This window comes from Otolemur garnettii, unplaced genomic scaffold (genome assembly GCF_000181295.1).
Source record: "Otolemur garnettii isolate 467f Iridium unplaced genomic scaffold, OtoGar3 scaffold00032, whole genome shotgun sequence".
In the NCBI taxonomy this organism is placed as follows: Eukaryota; Metazoa; Chordata; class Mammalia; order Primates; family Galagidae; genus Otolemur; species Otolemur garnettii.
Genome location: NW_003852427.1, coordinates 11,228,957 through 11,240,818, shown reverse-complemented (window position 1 = coordinate 11,240,818; position 11,862 = coordinate 11,228,957). Strand labels below are relative to the sequence as shown.

The window sequence follows — 11,862 nt, the reverse complement described above, 5'->3', positions numbered from 1 at the left end:
AGGTATACTACCTACCTCATAATGCTATTTTAAAGACTAAATAAAATAATGTACATTAAGCACTTAGGACTGTGCTTGGTATATACTAACTCCTGATAGCATTTATTAGATTGAGTTGTGGCTGAACTCAATCTAACAGCTTTCTCCCATTGCCCCTATCAGTTGCTCTTATATTTCATAATATTATTTATTTATTTATTTTTTTTTTTTTTGAGACAGAGTCTCCAGATGTCGCCCTGGGTAGAGTGCTGTGGCATTACAGCTCACAGCAACCTCAAACCCATGGGCTTAAGTGATCTTCTTGCCTCAGCCTCCCAAGCAGCTGGGACTATAGGCGCCCGCCAGAATGCCCAGCTATTTTTTGGTTATAGTTGGCATTGTTGTTTGGCAGGCCCAGGCTGGATTCGAACTCGCCAGCTTTGGTGTATGTGACTGGAGCCTTAGCCGCTTGAGCTACAGGCGTCGAGCCATTTCATAACATTTTTGCAAAAGTGTATAAAATTTATGGGCATGAACAAATTTATTAACACAGTAGTATCTATATGAACCACAGACTCGCTGTCTCACCTTTTCTAGTCTTCTAAGGTTTAGTATTTATTCCCAGATTAGTTTGGGGCCAGACAACAATACTCCTCAATGGCACCATATTAACATTTCTAAAATCTATTTTACAGAGTAAGTAAATCTCACCAATTAAGTGACAAATTAGCTGTAAAGATAAATACTTCTGGTCATGAAAATAAATTGTAGCAAATTTTAAAATGTCACCATATCTAATAGGTAAATGCTACTTCCAGAATTTCCATGTTTTAGAGTTATATACACACCATCAAATAAAAGCTTGTGTCCCCATATTAATCTTTATTATCATCTTCAAAAAGTATACTATGTATAAAGAGTATCCATATATTATAGATTTCTACCTTTTGAGTACTAGAATCTTTCTTTAGCAAATTTATACTGGTCATAAAAAGAACGTACTTAATTAACTAAATCTTTAAATAATCCTTCAATTTTATTTTAGGCCAAATTTTCAAAACTTTTTCCTACCTTGCCTTTGAAAAGAAAAACTCATACTTTAAAACTTTCACATTTTCCTTTTGGTAAAGTCACTTTAAGGACATAGCTTCTAGAACAACTGTTATTAATCAAAATGGCAACTTTTATTCCCATTTTATAGAAACGAAATTCAAGGTTATTTAAACCACATATGAAAGAAACTAAGACTTACATTTTTTTACTTCTAATTTGAACCCTTTCCGCTTTCTCACATTGCCTCTCCTATGGATCATTTACAATATTGTATAATTGAGATATGAATAATAGGGTCAAATGGAAAGAAAAAAATATTAAAATGGAATAAAGTGGATAAAACAGGGAAAGTATTAGTTGTATTTCATAGTTAAGAAGGGATTTTAGTACACTAATATTTAATTTTATGAGAATTTAATCATTTACTCAAAGAGAATGCTTGAGGGGTTATGAGGAAATGGAGACACAGGCACTTTATTTGCAAATTATCTGTGGGTGTGGGTGCAGCACTTTTTTCTTGTCTTAAACTTCTGTTTGAGTCACAGTGGCAAATTATAACTTCTTTTAGAGAGGAAGAATCTTGCTTGCAATTATGCCCTCGGGAAATGGTTTCACAATCCTTACCGTATTTTATAAATAAATAGGGTTACAAAAGAAAAGATTCCCTTTGGATAGAAGTAACAATTTCTAAGACCAGAAAAACTCAGACTTTCCAGAAACAAATAGAAACTTCAGCTACATGGCTGAACATTTATCTTTGCTCATATACAAAATCTGTAAAAGGGCTATTATTTTGGCAAGAAGAAAGAAGAGACTAAATAGAGCAATGATGATGATACCCTTTCAAATAAAAAGAAAGGCAAACAACAGGGTGGGTGTGTGAAGGCTCTGCACAGTGGGCTCAGGCATGGTTTAAATGAGTAACATTTTCCCAAGTCTACTTTATTAGAGAACAAACAGAGCATCTTGATGAAAACAGATGAAATCAGGGATTCTCTTCCAAGTATGAGTTAATAAAACATATCTTTTCCCTTAAGACATTCCCCCCTCCCACCCAAAATAATTTGCTACTATGACTCAAACATAAGAATGAAGGCAAGAAAAAAATGTCTTCCCTAATATAATTTCCTTACCCCCCCAGACATATGCATAAGCACTATTCTTGAAATAATATAGCAAAACCCTTTCCCTCCAGCTTTACATAATCCAAAGCTCTAGATGTAGGAATTTAAAATAAAGGCATAATAAGTTCTATCTAAATGAATAATTAGTTCATTTTCACTCATTTTCTCTGTGGGACAATTTTTTGAGCCTTAATATTTACCTGAACTTCTGAATTGGAGTCAACAGGCTGTAGTGAAAACCAAGTTTCTTTGCCGCTGTGGTTACATAAGTCTTCTTTTCTGATGGCTACTTTTCCTACAGAAAGTAAGTAAAACAATGTAAGAAAACATATTTTGTATAATCCTAAGATTCATTAGCACTGTTATATGTCATACTTTGTAGAAAACATTTTTAAATAATTTGTACCTGATGATACAAAAATTCATTTTCATATAGCACTTTTCTATATTTCCCCTTACCTCTCAGAAGACCCTTCTCTAGACAAAACTGCATTGCATTTACATGCAACAGCATTTTTTGATATTATTTAGATTCACATTCTTACAGTACATTCAAGTATAAAAAACTATGTATAGTTTACTGATCTTCCCTTGAATAAACCTTATGTTGTAAGAGTTTATAAGTTCCAATCAAGAACTTAAAAGAAAAAACAATATCTATCATACATGGTTAACAAAAGCGAAAATTGACTTGAATATTATGGAAGATTAGAACAACAATTTTATTATTAAAAATACGCTTTTACCAAAACATTACAAACATTGACTACCTTGCTCCAATGCATACAAAAGATAAGGCAGTTAGTTCTCTCAAGAGTTTCTACATCTCAGAGGAAGAAGATAAAGTACAATGAACATAGTACTATGAGAGGAAGAAACAGAAATGTTCTTATTATAATAAAGTATTTGCTATGTTGGTACAAAGCATTTCCTTCCTCAATTCAAGTTTTAAGAACTAGAGTTTTTGCATACGCTCAACAATTTATTCCAGGATTTTATGTAAAAGCTTCAACAAAGGATATATACTAAAGTTAAAGTAGTTAACTTTCTTTTATTTTGTCAAATGAGAATTTTTATTTTATGTGTCCTAATTATACTTAATTTCCTTTCACTTATGATATACCTTGGTCTTTGAGTTCAACATTTGAAAACTTTCAGAAAATTATAAAGAAATTCTTCCATGCTCATCAAGTTTTGTGGATAAAATGAAAAGGAATGATAGGAAAACAAACAGAAAAACTATGCTCAAATTTTTATTCTGGAATTAGTGGTGATGGTTGCACAACTCTGTGAATATACTATCATTGTATCATGCTTTTTTTCATTTAAAAATATTTTATTTTAAAATAATTTCAAACAAAGTTATAAGAATAGTACTTAAGACTTCCATATTCTCTACCCAGTTTCCATAATTAACATTTTACCACACTTTTCTCATGTATATTATTCTTTTTCTAAACCACTGAAGAAAAAGCTACAAACATGATGGACACTGGACACTTTAAAAAGTTGAATTTGATGGTATGTGAATTATGCCTCAATAAAACTGTTATTAGAAAAACTTAACCATATTGCAGTTTTTGATAAACTTATCTTCCCATTTTTGACTTGGAATTTAAACTATAAAAATAACATACATATGTATAATTTTAAGGAAAATATTAAAACATACAGCTATTTTTGTTATAGTGGCAACTGTATTAATAATATAAACCAAAGGCTTACTGAATTCAACAACTATATACATTAATAAAGCTTAAAACACATAAAACTTTCAAATTAATAAATTGTCCCTGACAACAAATATGAACCTTTCCAACTTTCTTTTAAATATTTTAGATGAAATCTAATGTGAAGATCAAAATTTTGTGTGAATATCTAACATTTAGATATCATTCAAATCACGTAGAAAATGGCACAAGGAAAACAATATATTTCAGTTCTTTTTTGGTTAAATTTAAGATAAAAATGATAAAACAGAAATTCTTCTAGTACTAAATATACATATTAAATGCCAACTATAGAATTCAGGCATTGACTGGAACACTCAAATATTCCTTACACTATTGAAAGAGCTTAGGTAATGACACAAATCTTATAGATCTCTTGATAAGTTTTACCTATGCACTGTATCAAATTCTTGGCAAATCAATGTAATGCCAGGAATAGCTCAGGACACAAAATTATGCCAAAGTAGTCAATATTGCGTGCCACAAGTAATTATGATTATCATAATTCTATCAAGTAGTTCTAATTACCATAGATTCCACACCAAATATAAATAAAATATATATGATATATATAAAATCTATATATAACATATTATTATATTATATTAAATATATATTATATATATTAAAATCTATATATAACATAATATATTATTGAGACAATGGATAACAGTTTGATACTTTTAAAAAACAAATAATATATATACAGACAGAAACAGGTTTATACATCCTCAGCTAAAGTTCCTACCTTTGGGAACCATCCCTCTCCCCTTGAAGAATCTTTATGACAGTATTTTTTATGTCTTTTCCTTAGAAAAAGGCACAGATAATATCTAGCATATAATTTTAAGAGAATTTACTTACTACTTGGAAACCCATTAATAGATTCATGATGAAAATCTCTATTCTAGGCCTGGTTCGGTGGCTCACACCTATAATCCCAGCACTCTGGGAGGCCGAGGCAGGCGGACTGCCTGAGTTCATGAGTTTAAGACCAGCCTGAGCTAGAGAGAGACTCCATCTCTAAAAATACTGGGTGTTGTGGCTGGTGCCTGTAGTCTCAGCTACTTGGGAGGCTGAGGTAAGAGAATCACTTGAGCCCAAGAGTTTGAGGTTACTGTGAGCTATGACACCATGGCACTCTACTGAGGGGAGACAAAGTGAGACTCTGCTCAAAAAAAAAAGGGAAAGGAAAGAAAATTTCTATTCTACAATTTCTGTAACTTTTAGTTTTGTGCATAATTTATGAATCTGTATACAGACGTCCACATGTGACATATAATAAACATTGCTAAAGCAAGCCTCACACTTAAAAAGAGGGTTTTTAAAAAGTTTATTTGGGTCAGGCACAGTGGCTCATGCTTATAATCCTAACATTCTGGGAGGCTGAGGAGGGTGGACTGCTTGAGCTCATGAGTTCAAGACCAGAATGAACAAGAGTCAGACCTCACCTCTATTAAAAATAGAAAAACTGAGGCAAGAGGATCGCTTGAGCTCAAGAGTTGGAGGTTGCTGTGAGTTATGACGCCATGGCACTCTACCCAGGGCAGCAACTTGAGACTCTGTCTCAAATAAATAAATAAATAAATAAAATAAGATAAGATAAGATAAAAATAAAAATAAATTAAAGGTTTATTTGGAAGTTTAGTGGGTTGATCAATTCAATCCCTCATAGAACAAATATTACTAAATAATCACAATGGCACTGTGTTGTAAATGGTGATCTGATTTCCAGGTTCCCCCAACCAAAGTGTATTTAACTAAAAATGCTTCTAAAAACTAGGTTAGGAATCTACTTCTTCTATTATGAATGATAACTCAGATCACTGGAAATACATTTTCTCTGCCTCAGGTAAAAAGAGAATCCTCTCTCAGTCTCACAGGTAAAAAATTCCAGAAGCATTCATGTCCTCTTAATTCCATTTCTCATGTATCACAATCCTCATTGTCACTAAAGAATGTTTCTTGCCCTGTGAGGGGGAAACTCCTCCCTTACTAGCCACATAAGTTAAGAATAACCTGCAATTTTATTGCTAACTCTTATTCTTACATTCCTTTCTAAGAAGTCAGTTTCTGATATGTAAAGGTTAGTTGTATGAGGCTAACTGCCCTGAAGAAGAAGGAAAGAAAGAGTATATGATTCTAAGAAGCTGGAGAAACTATTCTAGAATGACAGAGGAAAGCTGGACATGGTGGTGCACACCTGTAGCTGCAACTACTTGGGAGACTATGACAGGAGAATTGCTTGAGCTTAGAGTTCAGTTCTAGCCTAGTCAACTTATCAAGACCATACATCTCAAAACTATAACAACAACAAAAAAATTTGAGTCATTAGGTAGGATTCTGACATGTCCAGCACTTATTAGGTAATATAACATATGAAAAAGAAACACATGTCATCAGCTCTAGGGAATAAAAACAGGGCAGTGGGAAAGGGAAAAAAAGAGAATGAAAGAGGAAAAAAAAGGTGGGAGGGTGAATGGGAAGGAAGTATGGGGTTCTCAAGAGAGGGACAGGTTTCTGGAATACAGTAAGATCCCCTCCCCGCAAAAAAACCCTCATGATTCTTACTGTTTTGAGTTATCATTAAGTTGACAGGCATTCACTGTAAAAGGTGGGCAGCCTAATATGGTGGAAAGAACACAGAATTCAAAGAAAAGGCAGCATTTAGTGGTAGAAGACCAGAAAAAGGCAACATCTACCAGGTAGAAGACATTCTACAAATTTTCTTAGTTAATCTTCATAACAATCTTGGAGACAGAGGGTATAATCACTATCTTAAAGATAAGAAAAGCTGAGTGATATTTTAAAACCTGCCCACCAACAAGGGCTGAAGCCAGATTTCAAAACCAAAGTATGCCTGTTCATCTTCCTTCCAATGCAAACACTAATCTGGCAACCTAGTGTCAATTCTATTACTTATTAGTTGTGTGATCTTGGGTGAATTACTTAAAACTCTACATCTGATTTGTATCCTTTGCATTAGAAATGACTTTCAACTCTAGCGATCTTAAAAACTACTCTGTGTCTCTAATGTTCCCAAAGATTATTTTGGTTTTGTGTTTACTATTTTAAACAAAGTTAATTATTTCAACAGCCATGAAATCACCCTCCTAAAAAAAAAAAAAAAATCAGCCAGGAACAAACTTGCCAACCAATCATTTTAAGGCACTATTTCATTTCCCCATTGGTCTGACAAACTCATAGACAGAAAAGAACTTAAATCCAAACATACATACATACACACACACACACACACACACACACACACACACACACGATGCTCTATTAGTTCCTTAAAATCAGATGAGGAAAGGAAACATAAAAAGAAGTGAAGGAGCTGTGGGCAAAGAAACCACCTTAGTCTGTAAGTTTAAAAAGTATTCCTAGCTTTCCAGTACCATTTTTAAGCAGTATTTTATTCTATTAGTAAATACTGCATTATTCACATGGGCCCCATTTTTAGATACAATATATTCTCAGAAATTTCAACCCAATACAGTTTACCAGCTAACAAAATCCTGATAGTCCTGGTTCCTACTTGGGCACTAGTAGAAATGGCTGAAAGAATAGATAAGAATAGTAACAAATGCAAATGCCTATATAAAATGAGGTAGAACAAAAGGACTGAACGAATTCTGACAGTCAAAAGGAGCAATTCAAAACCAATGGTGACACTTAGAATCCTTAGTGTATAGGGTTTAGGTGGATATATTTTGATTTCTGTGGTGAACTGGTATATTAACAGCCTCCAATAAAACATGCTTCCTGGAATCTAAGCCATTGTCTGGTCCCCTCCAGTCTGACTCTGGTGTTGGCCAGATGACTTGCTTTTACCAATGGGACATCAGTAAATGAGGTACACCTGTTTAGTAGGCCTTGACCTCTTGGAACCAACCATGAGACCACATGGAGAGGGAGATCCAGCTAATAACCAGCACCAACCATCAGACACTATCTGAGTCAGACCATCCAGCCCCTGTCAATCTCCCGGATAAATGCGCATTAGTAACCCCTAGCATAAGAACCACCTAGCTAAGCTCAGCTCCAACTGACAACCATAGGATCACAAGCAAATATATGGTTGCTGTGTTAAGCCACTAAATATTAGAGTCATTTGTTACGTAGCAATAGATAACTGATATAGTCCCTATGCAAACAGACACAAAAGTGTAATTGTAGGCCATTTCTAAACAGTAGATTTGACTTAAGAGCTAAAGGCCAGTAGAAATTATAATTCAAAGAGTTGGAAAAGACAACTTAGCTATTTTAAACCCAGCCTTATTTAATAAATGAACAAATCTAGAATGTGACTTGATAAAGGTCACACAGATAGTTAATAATAGAGTCATGAGTGGAATTCAGGTCTCTGACATGCTAATAAAATCCTATCCCTACATAGTTCTGAACCAAGGGGAAAGAAAAAAAAAAAAACACCAAAATCTACTAAGGCAGTCACAGATTACTTGTTTGAGCTCTAGATTCCCTTAATTAGGATTAAATATAATTAGAATTATGACATTTAATTATATTTAATTAGAAAATACACATTAGGAGGTAAAGTATTTATGTTTTAATTTCAATATTATTAGAATCCTCATTGGAAATGGAAATATATGTTTTCTCTTCTTTGTCTCTCTTTTGAAGACACTACACATTAAGAAAATAAATAGTGGCTCAGAAGCTAGGGTACCAGCCACACACACTGGAGCTGGTGGGTTCGAACCTAGCCTGGTACTGCCAAACAACAGTGGCAACTACAACAAAAAAATACCTGGGCGTTGTGGCGGGTGCCTATAGTCCAAGCTACTTGGGAGACTGAGGCAAGAGAATCACCTAAGCCCAAGAGTCTGAGGTTGCTGTGAGCTGTGACACCACAGCACTCTACCCAAGGCAACAGCTTGAGACTCTGTCTCAAAAAAAAAAAAAGAAATGAAAATAAATAGCATGTAAAAGATACCTTAACTTTATAATTACCTATTTTTTGTAGCAAGGACCCTAGTTCTCAAGTTTTTTTTTTTTTTTTTTTTTTTTTTAAGAGACAGAGTCTCATTTTGTCACCCTTGGTAGAGTGCTATGGCGTCACAGCTCACAGTAACCTCCAGCTCTTGGATTTAGGCAATTCTCCCAAGCAGCTGGGACTACAGACGCCTGCCACTATGCCCAGCTATATTTTTGTTGCAGTTTGGCTGGGGCCAAGTTTGAACCTGCCACCCTCAGTATATGGGGCTGGCACCCTACTCATTGAGCCACAGGTGCCACCCTAGTTCTAGTTTTTAATTAATCCATAACCTAGTTTTTGCATTAATTATTCTTGCATATAAAGGAAAATAATTATGCCCCAACTGATAATACTTGTTACCTCTGGGAAGAGGAATGGGAAAGGGCAGTAGTCAAAAGTAATTCAGTATTATCTATAATGCCATAATTAAAAAATGTTTTACAGAAAAAAAAACATGTATTACTTATATAATAATCAATTTAATCCCCCCAAGCTCTTAAAGCTATCCTTGACTAATGCACATTTTCAGATTTTAAGTTTAAAAGATGGTTCTCTCAACTCTAGCTCAAATTAGATTTCCAGAAAATGCTATGTCACTGTTTAATCTACAATTAGGTAACTTAGAGTTATAAAATAATTGAGGGAACTCAATTTATAATAGCTCACAATTAAAAAAAAACTTTTGTTAGTGACAAAAGAAAATATTTGCTAAACTACAAAAATGTTAAAAATTTATGAGTAACTAAAAACATCAGGCCATTTTCCAACCTTAAAGGATACATACTGTGTATATTTTAATAATTCTATGTGTAAAAGTAAAAAAAATCCACTAAAAGGAGATAATTTATCCCATAAGAATAAACTTATTTAAGAAAAAAAAGTTCTCACACTAACAATTATAGCTTTCTGCTACCACTCCATAAAGAACTGAGTTTTACTAAAAATCATTTAAAATAAACAAACTTACTTTAAAAATCATTTAAAATAAACTTACTTTAAAAATAAATAAAAAGTGGAAATTTGGAAATCATAATTATAAACCTCAAATAAATTTTAAAACTTTAAAACTTTAAAACTCAAATAAACCTCAAGTAATTTTAAGAATTACTATCCGAAGAGCATAATACTGTATGTAAAGGGACAATAAAAATTACTACACATTTTCTTGACAAGATATCATGATGGTCAAAGTTACATACCCTCTCAAGGATTGCTGATAACTGCCAATACCCTCTATCCAATCCTTGTCCTACTGTACCTGTCTAGTTGTTGACATTAAAAGATCTCTTTGCCTTCTGTAATATTAATCTTTCACATCTCTCTTTCTATCTTCCAGATATGCCTTATCAATCTTTGCTGAAGCTTCCTCCTCCCCTCTGAAACCACCTTTATCAGGTAATTTCATCCATTCCAGCACAAGTTCGAGTATAACCTAATGCTACTAGTAACTCTTACATCTACATCTCCAGCTCTTCTCTTTTCCAAGCTTCAGATCTATATTTCCAGCTGTCAACCAAAATGTCCATTAAGATATTCCCAAAGTAATACATATTTAACTTGTTTGAAATCAAAGTCATCCTTTCCTCTTCTAACCCCTCTTCTCAAAATGGAATGCTCCTACTGTGTTCCTTATCTCAATTAATGACAGCCACAGAGACAAGACTTTTTTTTTTATTATTAAATCATAGCTGTGTACATTAATGCAATCATGGGGTACAGTGTGGTGTTTTCATATACAATTTGAAATATTTTCATCAAACTGGTTAGTGTAGCCACAAGACCATTTTTAACTCTCCCTTTACTCACACTCCATCTAATCCCTTGGTCCCTAAGTTCTATTTGAAACCCCTGAAGTACATTTCCTCCTCTGTATTTCCACTGCCACTTCCCTACTTACCTCATCTGATAATAGTCTTCCTTATCCATCACCATGCCTCTAATTTCTCCCTATTTTAAATCATCAACTTCCTGTTGCCTACAACAGTGTCATTCAAACTACAAACTCAATGTATATAGATTACATGAAGTATACTATACAATATACGTTGTATGTAAGCATACATACATGCATGTATATGTAGTTATATATAGTATTTTCAAAAGGTTCAAAACCGGTGTCTACAGGATAAAGCCCAAATTTCTTAACTTTTGGAATGTGGAATAGTTTCAAGGGTTCATTCATGTCAGCTTGGTCCCAATTTATATTCTATATTCCCACCTTTACTTTCTATCACTCTCCTAAGTCATTTATATACTCTAGCAGATATACCACAAACCTAAAATTCACTTTTCCCCCTCTGCTGTTGCCAACCCCTGAATATCTTGAAACTTTTCTTCCTTTTCCTACTCTGTTAGTCTCTGTTAATCCCCTACCAAATAAAATTAGCTATTCTTCATTCAATACTTCAAGTATTTTGCCTCTCTGATAGCATGGAAACAACCTGAGTCTTATTCATCTTAAAAGTCTCAGCCTTTCTAAGTCACACAGAAGTGTTGAACAATGTTTAACTGAATTAAAGATGGAGCTTCGGTGTGATCCATAATTAAGAGTTTGCTAAAAACAGAAGAGTCTGTATAAAAGCAAAGAAGTAGTGAGAAGAAGAAAGACATCTAAAAAAAAATACTATTAAAATATCTATTACTTGACTTTTAACAAGTTGAATAGTAATCAAGAGAGTCAAAATAACAGACACAGATGAGGATTAAAAACTAAGAAAATGCCTTTTGTGAGAGAGAACAAGTATAGGGCATTACATAGCTGACAAAAGTTAACATATCTAACGAATAATAGTGCTTAAGAATAAAAAGTTAGAACTCCAACCAAAAGAAAAATGGGCTCGGCGCCTATAGCTCAACCGGCTAAGGCGCCAGCCACGTGCACCTAGGGTGGCGGGTTCGAATCCCCAGCCCGGACCCGCCAAACAACAATGACGGCTGCAACCAAAAAATGGCCAGGCGTTGTGGCAGGCGCCTG

The 11,862-nt window shown here is 34.0% G+C and overlaps 1 protein-coding gene across 2 annotated transcripts in view; it reads right to left on the bottom strand.

Moving 5' to 3' along the window:
• RASA2 (RAS p21 protein activator 2) overlaps positions 1 to 11,862 on the bottom strand; it is a 120,504-nt gene that overhangs the window by 82,184 nt on the left and 26,458 nt on the right. For both annotated transcript variants that reach the window (XM_012804931.1, XM_003789446.3), the window contains exon 4: positions 2,357 to 2,451. In XM_012804931.1, the coding sequence (XP_012660385.1) occupies positions 2,357 to 2,451 (95 nt within the window). The remainder of the gene's footprint in view (positions 1 to 2,356; positions 2,452 to 11,862) is intronic.